General features: G+C 63.9%; 2 protein-coding genes across 2 annotated transcripts; one reads left to right on the top strand and one right to left on the bottom strand.

Annotated features, from left to right (window-relative positions):
- Nucleotides 1-1,341: 1,341 nt before the first annotated feature.
- EMIHUDRAFT_203221 (hypothetical protein) lies at nucleotides 1,342-2,545 on the bottom strand (the record flags this gene model as incomplete). Its single annotated transcript, XM_005783480.1, has 3 exons — nucleotides 1,342-1,421; nucleotides 1,497-1,669; nucleotides 1,995-2,545. 3 exons carry the CDS (start codon nucleotides 2,543-2,545, stop codon nucleotides 1,342-1,344), a joined length of 804 nt encoding a protein of 267 aa, XP_005783537.1.
- Nucleotides 2,546-5,837: 3,292 nt separating this feature from the next.
- On the top strand, nucleotides 5,838-7,611 carry EMIHUDRAFT_434393 (hypothetical protein). The gene is made up of 4 exons (XM_005783481.1): nucleotides 5,838-6,735; nucleotides 6,808-6,915; nucleotides 7,112-7,238; nucleotides 7,311-7,611. Exons 1-4 carry the CDS (start codon nucleotides 5,842-5,844, stop codon nucleotides 7,493-7,495), a joined length of 1,314 nt encoding a protein of 437 aa, XP_005783538.1. The 5' UTR covers nucleotides 5,838-5,841; the 3' UTR covers nucleotides 7,496-7,611.
- The last annotated feature ends 5,175 nt before the right edge of the window (nucleotides 7,612-12,786 follow it).

A 12,786-nucleotide genomic window follows, 5' to 3' on the forward strand; every position in this document is an offset into this window, starting at 1 on the left:
TGCAGCGGCCGCCGGCGGCCGTACCGCCCGCCAGCCGGCGCAGCAGCGGCCAGCGCAGCGGCCGCCGGCGCAGCAGCCAGAGCAGCCGGTGCGCGCCTTGCGAGGCGAGTACTGCCGTCCGGCAGCCTTGAGGCGGCCGGGCGGCAGTACTCGTTCGAACTTTGCGAGCCGTGCGCGCGCCGAGGCGCCCGCGGCGCGCGCCCGCCCGGCTGCCAGTAGGAGGCGGCGCAATATGGCCTATAGTACAGCCCTTGAGGAGGAGGAAGAGGCTGGCTGGCAGTGCTGTATGCCGCCGAGGGGCAGTTTTGGGGTGCTGTCCCCATCCCACGGGCTGAGCCCTGGCCTCGACACCTCGACACCAAACCTCGACACCGACTCGACACCTCGACACCCCATGCCAACTCGACCAACTCGACACCCCTCGACACCCCTCGACACCATCTAGGCTGGGACCATGCTCGTCCGTGTCAAGGTGCCAAACTCGACACCTCGACACCCCTCGACACCGCTCGACACCGCTCGACACCGCTCGACACCGCTCGACACCGCTCGACACCGCTCGACACCACACCTCGACGGGGACCCTCTGAGACGACAGGCACCCTCTGAGCGGCGCAGCCTCTGAGGCTACGGGGACCCTCTGAGACGCCAAGGCAAGCCCCGCGAGGCCGCTCCTCAGAGGGGGTTGTCAGCGGTATTTCAAGTCTGTCGTGATCCCCCACCAAGCAGAGAGAACCCCCCCCAGTTTCCATTTTTCGGATACCTCAAGTTCGAGTTCACGCGGACGCCGTGGCGCCTCATGGCCAAGCTGGAGCAGGGGAAGGACGTGGAGATCACTACCTCCTCCTCGGGCGGCCGCTCCAAGCACATCCTCAAAAGTTGACGGGTCGGCGCCGCGGGCCGCGCGAAGCTGTCGCGCAGGCCGGGCTCGGCGCGGGCGCTGTGAGCCTGCAGCAGCAGTAAAAGCGTATGTGGTCTCTGGTCTGCCGGGCGCTCGAGCATAGAAGAATATAGGCTGCAGGCTCAGGTAGTAAAACATTATGATGACCAAGGCGAGCCGCAGACCAAGGCGCTACGTCACGAAATAATACGCATCCAGGCTTCCCCCCGGGGAAAACTGCTTACGCACCACCCCAGTCCCTAGCCCTCACTCCCCAGCATCTACACCCTCCTACCCTGACTCCCACCCTACCATCTCTCTGAAGTTGAGCGACGAAACAAGCGAGGGCAAGAAGCTTGCAAAGCGGGTGGCAAGACGTCTCGTCGCCCCGCCTCATGCCCGGCCGCGAGCGGCGAGCCAGTGTAGCTCGGCACACCGAACTGTCCCATCTTCCTGGCCGGTTAGCAGGAAATCCACGCCTCGATCTCCCCATTTGGAAATTCGACTGTGTGATGGTTGTCGCCGTGGTACTCCCGGCGGCCTAGGGAAGGAGAGTGCTGCCGAGTGTATGGGCGAGCCGAAGGGAAGTATCTGTGTGGACTTCTGCGTGGCGCACCGTGGCCGACATTGCTGTCAGCGGCGCAGTACTCGACGTCGTCGATACCGAGGCAGAAGTAAGGGGGCAACGAATCGCACCGGCCGGAACCAAAAAAGCCAAAGAACCACCCCGGTTCATAGTTGCAGAGGCCGTCTCCGCAGTCCGAGTGGCGCGGAGTGAGGCCGTCGACCCTGCAGACCTCGCATGGCGCACCATGCCTGCACTTGCCATCGATGCATTTGCCGGCTCCAGCGCCCAAGCACTGCGCGAGCCATGTGAGGGAAGCGTGGATATGGGGTTGAGGGGGGTGGGGCAGGGGGGAGCTTACGTGGCTGCCGCTGCTGCACGCGTCCTCGTGTCGACCTGGGCTGTTTGAGCAGGCCCCGTTGATGCAGATCCGGTACGGGTCGCAGTCTCCATGCCCAGGTCGCCAGCACGGGTCGGAGCACCTATAGCTCACCCTCTGTGTCAGGAAAGAGAAGTAAAAGCAGCAAGGACGAGCCTATAAGTTCTTACTGGTTGTCGTTGCTGCAGGTCTTTGTGCAGGTCCAGTCGTGACAGCGGCCGCTCTGGCACTGGGAACCATCCCAGTTCTTGCACGGGCTGCCTGAGGGGAGGTTGCCGCACTGGTCCCACCTGTTGCCGTGGCCGTGCGGGCAGCAGCGCTTGTCAAAGTTGCTCCAGTCGCGACACGCGCCAGACAAGCACTCCCCGTCAGCGCCGCAACTCTCGCCATTCTCTCTATTGGCCCTGGTGCAGGTCCAGTCGTGACAGCGGCCGCTCTGGCACTGGGAACCATCCCAGTTCTTGCACGCGCTGCCTGAGGGGAGGTTGCCGCACTGGTCCCACCTGTTGCCGTGGCCGTGCGGGCAGCAGCGCTTGTCAAAGTTGCTCCAGTCGCGACACGCGCCAGACAAGCACTGATCGTCGTTGCTGCAGCCGTCGCCGGACCCCCTATCGCGACTCCCTCCTTTGCGCGAGTCCCGGAGGGAGTCGTATGATGCGCCCGCGCACGAGGCGCAGCAGTAGTGCTGGATGTCCTCCGGCACAGACGGGCAATATCCCATGGACAGCACCTCGGCGCAGGTGCTCACTTGGACGCCGAGGGCGGTGGCAAACGCGGGCACCGCAGCGTCGTCGTCAACACACGTCGAGATGGGCGCGAATCCCAGGCTGTGCGGCAGAATGGCCGCGACAAGTAGTAGAATCGCCCGCCCCGCCCGCGCGAGGTGGCATCGTGGTTGGTGCATTGCGGCGCCAAGGGCTCCCGCAATCAAAGGGCGCGACCGATGGCGGGCACCTTGACTTTTTTAACGTTTTTGGCTTTTTCAGAAAGAAAGAAAACCAGGCCAAGGGAGTTTTCCTTGCTAGAAAGAAAGAAAACAGACAAACCAACCGAGGGATGGGAGGAGGACAAGGTCCCCACCTGCACGAGCAGGATCTTGGAAGGAAGGACGATCAGGGACACAGGGGAACGGGAGCGGGGAGCGCACGAGCGCATCGCGACACGGAGGGGGGCTGGGCAGGGTTCACCCACACGACAGGGTCCCAGGACCTCTCTCGTATAGGACGGGTTGCACCCGGTGGCACGGGGGCAGGCGCGGGCCTCCTACTGGTTGCGCTCTCTCCTAGTTCTCCTGCTCCTGACAAGGGGACAGCGCGACAGTTCGCAGCCTTGCTCGGCACTTGGAGCACTTGGAGTGCAGTCATCAACCTCACGTCCAGGGCCGGGGAGCTGAGAAGCGCACCCAGCGGGCCGGATGATCGGGATCGGGTTACGGGCAAGAGAGCCCTAGCCCTGGGGGGCGCGCGTTCGCAGGGAAAGGGCCATAAAGTAAACACAGGTCTCCGAGGGTTGGTTCTGCGCTTTGGGTGGGCACGCTTGGCATTCTTTTTCTTCAGAAAGAAAGAAAACAGGCAGCAGTCCGTACAAATAGGACGAGAGAGACGTTTCGGAAAGCATGCGCGACGCTGCCTCTTTGCGCCGCTCGCGCTCGCGGCGACGGGAGACATGGCCGCCGATGCGGCTCGCACTCCCTCGGCGGGCCTCCGTCCCACAGCCGCCCGGGCGTGCCAGGGGTCGGCCTGGCACTGCGCTGCTCGCACGCTGCACTGCACAAAGCTGCGACAACAAGGGGAGGCTCCTGAGCTTGAGCGTTGTGCAGTGCAGCTGCGGGTGCTCGTGGACGGCTGTGCAGTGGTGAGAGCGCCTGATTGGAGGCGAGCTGGTGCTGCGCCAGGGTGCGCAGCATGCTCTCTCGCTCTGTCCTGAGGCATGCTGGCTGGCGCCCAGCACAATGCCCTCAATGCATTGCTCCACGCCGTGCTGGCTGGTGCAGTACTGCCAGGGCGCCGACCGCCGCGCGGGGTGCGCGTCGCCGCGCGTGGCACGGATGGCTCGAGAGGCGCGGCTGTCGGTCAACCCCGCGGCGCATGGGCGCCGCGGAAGCTGCTCGACAGGCTGCGGGCATCGCTGCGGCAAAAGAGCCCGCCCTCTACTTTGCTTTCGCCGCGTTTTACGACAACTTTCGGTTTATCATAGCCGCCGAACTTTACCTCGCTGTTTCTTTATAGGCGTCTCGCAGCTGCGTATTCTCGTATTATCTTCGAGTAGTTGCGTGGGGGCGGTACGTATTCTCGTATCAGTAGCTAGTGTCGTGTCCACTAGCTCCGAGTAGAGGGTGCGTTCTGCTGCTAGGTAGGGGAAACCCGGAGCGCGGTACTATCCCTCGGAGAACCGTGTTATGGCCCTGCGACCGCGCACCCCCCAGGGCTAGGGCTCTCTAGCCCGTAACCCGATCCCGAGCATCCGGCCCGCTGGGTGCGCTTCTCAGCTCCCCGGCCCTGGATGTGAGGCTGATGACTGCACTCCAAGTGCTCCAAGACAACCCAAGGGAGGGATGGGGAGGACGGCACGCCGCCACCACACAGGGATTTTAAGGAGAGGGGTGTGGTGCTAGCCGTCGCCCACCTTGGGCGTCCTCTTCCTATCTCTCTTCGGTCTTCGCAGTCTCTCTCCGATTCTCGCTGCAACCTTCGTGCCACCTCGCGCTCAAGGGTGGGCGCTGTGGACCCCCTACTTACAGGGGAATGGCAAGGGCCCCTTTTCTAGTCTGTGACTGTGTGTAGAGCAAGAGCTCAGAGATGTCACACTCTCTCAGTGTTTTCAATAAAGAAAAAAACGTGCATGAGCGCATGCGGTCGCTCGCTGTCGCTGCGCTGATCCTTTGCAGGGTTCACCCACACGACAGGGTCCCAGGGATTCCTCTCTCGTATAGGACGGGTTGCACCCGGCGGCACGGGGGCAGGCGCGGGCCGCCTCCTACTGGTTGCGCTCTCCTATAGTTCTCCCTGCTCCTGACAAGGGGACAGCGACAGGTTCGCAGCCTTGCTCGGCGCCGCGCATTCTTTTTCTTCAGAGCCTAAAAGAAAGAAAGAAAACAGACAACCCAAGGGAGGGATGGGAGGACGGCACGCCGCCACCACACAGGGATTTTAAGGAGAGGGGTGTGATGCGCTAGCCCTCGCCCACCCGTAGGGAGTCCGCCTCTTCCTATCTCTCTTCGCAGTCTCTCGCCGATTCTCGCTGCAACCTTCATGCCACCTCGCGGTCGTCCCACTCTCGTCGTTCTCTCTCTTGTCGCTTCTTCCTCTGTCGCGGGTCGCTCTCCTCTGCCTCGTCCTGCGACGGCGCTCTTCAGAGCCTTAAAAGAAAGAAAGAAAACACACAACCCAAGGGCATCCCTCCCTTGGGTTGTCTGTTTTCTTTCTTTCTTTTAGGGAGGATGGGAGGACGGCACGCCGCCACCACACAGGGATTTTCAGTGTATGTAGCTCTTACGTACATTCCCGTAGGAGGACTCTGCTGACAGGGTTTGCGATGAGGAGCGACCCGAAGGGTTATTTTAAGGAGAGGGGTGTGGTGCTAGCACGGAGAGGGGTGTGGTGCGTGAGTGAGTGAGTATTCTTGATACGAAACCACGACGACACACACCAGTCGACTCGTATCGGTTGCCTCCAATGAACGGCGGAGCTATTCTCGCGCCCACACCACACCTGGCTCCAACGTGGACACGCCCATAGGCATAGCTGGGGACACCACTAGGTCACGCATGGCATCAGAAGTTTTATCTCTGGGCCCCGAAAGGCATCTCTAGCAGCGTCGTGACGCATGCGCCCTCCCCTCGACACACACACACACATGGTGTGGTGCTAGCCTCAATAAGAAAATAAAGGTCCGGCATTCTTTGTTGTTATAAATTTGTTCGTCTTCAAATTTGGCCGGCGAAATTCTTTTTAAGCGTGCCCAGTGTTGTGCGAGGGAGTTTTGTTGTAAGATTCTTTTTCTTCAGCCGCATGCCCGATGCGGTCGCTCGCTGCGCTGATCCTTTGCCTGCCAGCCGGCAACGCCGTCTCGAGCACGGCGCTGCGTGCGGCGGCGCGGCCGGCGCTGGTGCCGTCCGCCTCACCGAGGGTCTCAGGCGCGATGACGGCGGCGACGGCGACCGCGAGGCCAAAGTTCATGCCCTCGCCGCAGGCGGTCGCCGAGCTTACGGAGAGTGCGACGAAGGACATGCTCGACCGCGTCGAGGCGATGCCGCTCGATCTGCCGTCGTACGGTATCGTCGAGGCGTCGTTCGTGCGCACGGGCGTTGCTCCGTCAGAGGGGACGCCGCCGGTGGTGCTTCTGCACGGCTTCGACAGCAGCTGTCTCGAGTTTCGCCGCACGCTGCCGAAGCTTGAGGCGCTCGGCGTGGAAGCGTACGCGCTCGACCTGCTCGGCTGGGGCTTTGGCGACACGGGCGGCGGCGACGTGAGCGTCGAGGCGAAGCGGGCGGCGCTGCTCGAGTTCCGACGCCAGGTGCTCGGAGACAGGCAGATGACGCTGCTGGGAGTGTCGCTCGGCGCGGCGGTGGTCATTGACTTCAACGCCGTCCACAGCGACGCGGTCGCGTCCGCCATCCTCGTTGACCCGCAGGGCTTCATCGACGGCGCGCCGCCCGTGCCCGAGCCGTTCGCGCGCGGTGGCATCCGCGTGCTAGGCTCTTGGCCGCTCCGCTCGCTCGCCAACCAGCTGGCGTACGCCGACACGGACGCATTCGCCACCGACGACGCGATCCGGGTCGGGCTGCTCCACTGCGCGAGGCCCTCGTGGGAGGACGACTCCGTGTCCTGGCTGCTCGGGGGCGGCTACTCCGTCTCGTCGCTCGTGCCGCGGCTCGCGCCCAAGCCGACTGCAATCCTCTGGGGACGGCAGGTACGAGCGTCCTGCCGCCGGACGCCGGACGTGCTGTGAGCAGCGCCTCTTCACGGGGGCGCCTGTCAACAGGACGAGATCCTGCCGCCGGCCGAGTTCGCGCCCAAGTTCGTCGCGGCGCTGCCCGGCGCTGCGTTCCGCTGGGTCGAAGAGTGCGGGCACTCGCCGCACCTCGAGCAGGCGAGATAGGGGGAGACAGGGGGAGATTCCGGGAGATATGGGCACTCGCCGCACCTCGAGCCGCCACGTGCAACCCCAGCGCGGGCCAAACTCCGGATGCTCTCTCACCGCTATTGACCCGCTATCGACCCGCATCTACGCTCGCCCCGCGCCACGATGCCTCTGACGCCTGTTCCCGCCTCGCGGTGCTCGGCAGCCGGATGCGCTCGCGGCCGCCGTGCGGGCCTTCCTCGACTCTGGGCCCGACGCCGTGGCCGGCGATGACGATGTCTCCGAGATCGTTCGCCTCGCCAACCGCGGCGCGCTCGAGAAGCTCGCCGACGGCGCGGGGCGGGGCGGGGCTCGGCGGCGCCTGTCTGGGAGCCCCGCCGAAAGGTTCGTGAGTCCTGCCGTAGGCGTCAAGGAGCTCGACGCATTCCTCGACACGCCAATCCTCGACCCCAACGAGCGGGGCGGGCCCCTCGAGCCGCTCAAGGCTTTCGTGCGGAGCGAGCCGGAGACGGCGCAGGTTGCGGCCTCGGTGCTCGCCCTGACCTTCTTCTTCGTGCTCGCGCGCGGCCTGGTGGCCGTGCTTGGCTGAGAGGCGCGGCGATAATGAATGAACGACGCAGCCGCGTGCCTCCCACCTCCCTTTCTGCATTCCCAAATGGGAAAAGCTAAAGCCTAGTTTACCGCTAAAAAAATTTGGTAAAAAAATATCCGTACAGGTCTCGCGCGGTGTGTGCGTCTGGGGGGGCGCCCCCCCCATTTTTGTTTACCGATGCGTCCTAGAATGCAAAAACGCATTCTAGGAAGCACTTTTCATCTCAAAGATACCATGTGTCTCGGGTACACAGGGCATTCTAGGATGCGACGGCTGTCCTGGAGGATAGCCGCGCCGTGTCTTTTGTTACGCGTTCCATCTTAGACGCCACAAGCATCTATAGATGCACAGCTGTTCTGAGATGGCAATTGCATACTAGATCACATTTTACTATACTTGGACAGGGAAGCGTCTCAGGAGACACCGTGTGTCGGGTGCACCGGGCACCGAGGGGGGAGCAGGGAGCACGAAATCCAGACGAAATCGAAAAGGCGGTGTGATCTCTCGGCACCCGAGGCCGAGGGCGTGGGCGTGCGCCTAACACGGAAGAGACAGCGTACTTCCGATGTATGTATGTAGAAAGATGAACAACAGGCGGGCTCAGACTGGACACCAACGCGGTATGGGTGGACGCGGGACAGATGATGACGACACGCACGAACGACACACAGACACAAACAAGCTCACAAGACACACAGCCAGCTTCAGAGAGTCGGGCCAGCGAGCGCGTTTTCTTGTTTGACTTGCCGATTGAGGGACCGGGCATCCCGACTCTCGCTCCTGCCTGCTCCTGCTCCTGTGCTCCTGCTCCTGCTCCTCGCTCCTCGCTCGGTGAGCTGTCGCCCACCAGCGCGCGGCGACTGCGCGCACACCGTGCCCGCCGGCTCGCCGCCCTCCTCACCACCCGTCGGCGCTGTCCGCAGGCATGTGAGTCAGAACGGCGACCGCGCAGCGCGCGCTGGTGTCTTGCTCGCCACCACCCTCTCGCCCCCGCTCCGTGACCGCCGCCGCCCGCGCCACCGCCGCCCCAACACCGCCTCGCGCCTCGCGCCTCACCCTCGCCGTCCCCGCCGCCCGCCCTCGACCTCGCGACGGCGTCCTTCTGGGGATCTGCGGGTGGCTTGCCCGCCTCGCCGCCGCCCCCACAGTGACCGCTTCCGCTCGATCGGTGAGCCGTCGCCCGCCACGCGCTCTCTCACGGCGACCGCGGGCCGCTCATCGCCTCCGCCACGTCGCAGGTGTTTGATCTGGGCAGGAAGCGGCGCTGGTGACGGCAACCGGCAGCCTCGTGCATGGAGTGCTAAGCGAGGTGCCTGTGTCCAAGTCTGAGTAGCCCATGGCCGTGAGTGGCGTCAGGGGCAGTGTTCTGTGACTGTGTCCTGTGCGTGCTGTTCAGTGTGAGTCGGTGCAGCGGTGGGCCTGCTGCCGCTGCCAGACGTGAGAGCCGCTGTCCGTGCCCCAGCACGTTGCGCGGAGAGGCTATAGGGCGCCCACCCACGAGTGCTCGGGTGGGCGCGCCGCGACTGTGCGAGTAGTAGTGCAGCGGCCGCGGCGCACAGCCGGGGGCACGGCCCGCCGCGCAGCGCTCGCCACCACACGTTCGTTTTCTTTTTATACGTGCGTGTATTTCTTGAGTTGTTGAGATCCACACGCTGTTCAAAATATGCGCGCGTCTTCTGAGACACGCGCTGTTCACAGTATGCACGGCGCGTCTTTTGAGACAGCAACGCCAATCGGAGATGCCGCGAGCAATTCGGGATGCGCGGAGCAACTAATATGGACTCGCGCATCTTAGGATGCTCGAGCATACCGAGGACAGCGAGCGTCTAAGTAGGACGCCTACTAGACGCACTCTAATCCAGAGACGCATTCGGTAAACAAAGATGGGGGGGTCGCCCCCCCAGACGGTGTGCGAGGCATCAATGGTCTCGTGTGTGAGGCGGCGGCGGCAGATGCCGAGCCGCGAGTATCTTAATTAAAAAAGAAAATGTATCAACATATGCATGTGCATGCAACACTCACACAAACACTCACACACATCACAGTCAACACAGAGCACAAAAATAATAACGAAACACGGGCCCAACCAGCGACCTGCGCGCACGACTCGCATAGACTTGCGGCACTAGCATCCCGCTTCGCTCGGCAAGCCTGCACACGCGCTGGGTTGAGCGTGGCCTCGCGGCGCGACACGCGCGCGCTTCTGCCTCCTCCCCTCCGAGAAGCTTGCTCTCCCCTCGCCCTTCTCCCGCGCCTCCCTCTCCCGCCTCTTCCGCTTCTGCTCCCTCTCCACCTCCGCCCTCTTCCGCTCCCTCTCCACCTCGCGCTCCCTCTCCCGCACCTGCAGCGGCGACCCCACCCCCAGCCGCGAGGCGCAAGCGGCGTACGACACGTCGACGCACGAGCAGTTGGCGCCGCCGCCCCATCCGCCACGTGCCTACGGGCCAAGGGCAGAGCACAGACACCTCGCCCGTCGCACCGTCCATCTCGCTAGCACGCAGTGCCCAGCAGCAGCCGGCCGCAACTACTGCGCGTCATTTGGAGACAGAGAGGAAGGGAGGGAGGGAGAGGGAGAGAGGGAGAGAGCGAGGGAGGGAGGGAGGGTCGCGCCTCCAGCGGGAAGCAGGCCGTCGGCAGCGCAGCCGCGCCGTCCATGCACTCGCTCTTGACCACGATCAGCTCGACGCACCCCACCGCCGTGCGGGTGCCGAAAGGGATGGCGTTGCTCTCGAGGACGTGCACCGAGTCGTACCCCTCTCTCCGCCCGCCCTCGGCGATCCCTACAGACCACGGAGACGCGAGGGTCGACGACCAGTGTCGCAATGCGTCGCCGCCCGCGGCGCTCGGCCGCTGCCCATGTCGTCCCACGCGTAGCTGTTGCGCATGAAGCGGCGGTACTTTCGCGAGGCGGAGCGGAAGGTGCGCTGCGTGCCCGCGCGGCCGACGTTGACGAAGAGCCCCGCCCCGCGCGCCGGCAGGAACCAGCAGCCGTACTGGCTCGCCCCTTCCGGGAAGAGGCGCTTCCCCTGCGGCCGAGGGAGGCGAGCTGGCGGGCTCAGCACGCCGCGCGCACGCGCCCCCGCTACGTGGCAGGAAGGGCGGCTAGCCGGGCCCGCCGCGCTGCAATGCCGGCAGGGCCTGCGGTGGCAAGGCTCTAAGCGTCCGCTGCTCGCCGCACCTTATGCATCAACAGCGACGCTGGCGTCCGAAGCACCTCGAGCCACTGGCCTCTCGGCGGATGAGTCCGGTTGGACACCGGCCGCTGCGCGACGATCAGGCTGCTCGAGTCGGGCATTGGCACGCTGCGCGTCCGCAGGAAGGCGTCCACCTCGGACGCAGTCGGCCTTTGCCCCGGCAGCCACGCGCGGCACTTGCTGGCGGCGCACTGTGGCAGCGGCTCGAACCAGAGATTGCGCTTGTGGCAGCGCTGGGCGGGCAAATGAAGCGAGTGGAAGGCCTCGAACTCGTGCAGCGCCACCGGGAGCGGTGGCGGCTCGTGGTAGACCGCCTCAAAGTAGGCGACCCACGGTGACGCTGCCGAGGAGACGTACCGCGGCAGGCGGAGGAAGAAGTCAGCCGTCTCGCGCTGGTTGCACGCGGAGAAGCAGGCGCAGCGAGGACGGGTGCGGGTTCGTGTCAGCTCGCTCAGCTCGGCGAGCTCCGGGACGCCGAACTTTCGATGCGTCATATAAGTCTAGGGGGCGAGGAAAAACGTGCCGTCCGCCGATCCCGCTTCTTTTTGGGGTCTTGTACGATCGTATTGCGAGTTTTTGTTTCTTTTGTCACCGATGTTTGCAAAGACATTCCTTGGGGACCCTAGCAAATTCAAGAAAGCAGAGAGCAGCGGATTGGGTGCGGCAATATGCAACGCCACTCTGGCCGCCGCGCGTGGCGTCGTGGTGTGCGGTACATTGCGGTGCGTTTTGCGAGGCGCCGAGGCCGCGCGCGCGTCTCTCAGACTCTGACTGGCCCAGGAGCCAGGTTTTTCAGTGTACGGTCTCGTTCTCTCTCCCATGTGTGATATATAATATATATGTAGAGCGCCATATAATAAAAGCAAGTGGTGGCGGGAAGGCGGCCCACACGCCCGCCCCCGGCCCATCTCGTGGCACTGGCACGTGGCAGGTGACGGCTGACACTTTACGGGGTGTGGACCGTGAGTTGACCAGGGGTTGTGCGCCGGGCCCTCCTGCTCGGCTCCAGCGAGTAGAGACAAGTGTTACCATCAGCAGAGGAGAAGGATCTGACCTCGGGGCCGATGTGACCAAGCGCTGGTAGCGTGGTTTTACCTCACACCCATGGTCTCACAGTGTGCCGGCAGTCGCCGAGCAGTGTCGCTCACACAAGCCGCAGCACAAATGACTGAGGGCCAGTGAGGGCGAGCCCATCGCTGTCAAAGCTGTGGCAGCCGCACAAGTAGGCTGTGCCAACTGTGCAGAGCATGTGAGCAGCAGAGGAGCTGCTCTCCAGGCTTCAGCCGCGCGCAAAGAGATGCATGCCACCGAAGGCGCTGTCGAGGTTCGCCGAGCGCGGCGCAGGTTGGGGGACACCGTCACCGACGCGAGCGCGTCGGAGTATTCGCTCCGGACAAAGACGGCCACACGCACACGAGCTGCGGTCGTGTGGCCGATAGCGGCGAGGCGCGGGACCGTCTGTGGCGAGGTGGGTCGCGTCCCTCGATTTCCTCAAAGCCGAGCGTTTTTGATCTCTGGGTGAGTGGGGGGCCGAGCCGCCTCGGGGTGGCGGGCGGGCGGGCGTTTTGAAAAACAGAAAACAGAAAACAAGAGGGGGCCCGGGGCCCGGTCCCCCCACTGGGAGTAGAAAATACGCCCAAGGGGGCCAAGGAGGCGGCGCGGGGAAGCAGCATCAGCGATCAGGTGAGAGCAGTGGAAGGATGGCGCTTAGGGTCGGCTTTGAACAAGGGTATCCAGGTTTTAGATCAGTATTGGTGTCGGCACACATCCCCACATGAGGTCAGCGGCGCGGAGTGCCTCTCTCGGGCAGACTCTCGCAGGCTGATTTTGGCTGTTTTCGAGCTTGTTTTTGTTTTCAGTCTAAGGGGGCCCGACCCCCTCAGAGGCGGCGGGCGGGCGCCCACCCACCCAGAGATCAAAAACGCTCGGCCCAACTCACGGTCCACACCCTCTACAAGCATAAGCTTCCTCTAAGGTTAAAAGAATGGGGCGACCAGGAGCGGCCGCACACTGCTCGGTACCCCCCCTGCACATCTAAAGCCATGGCCGACCCCCCCCAGCAGCAGCGCTCTGCTGCTGGTGGGGTCGGGACCC

This window comes from Emiliania huxleyi (assembly GCF_000372725.1).
Source record: "Emiliania huxleyi CCMP1516 chromosome Unknown EMIHUscaffold_18, whole genome shotgun sequence".
NCBI classification, from domain to species: Eukaryota; Haptophyta; order Isochrysidales; family Noelaerhabdaceae; genus Emiliania; species Emiliania huxleyi.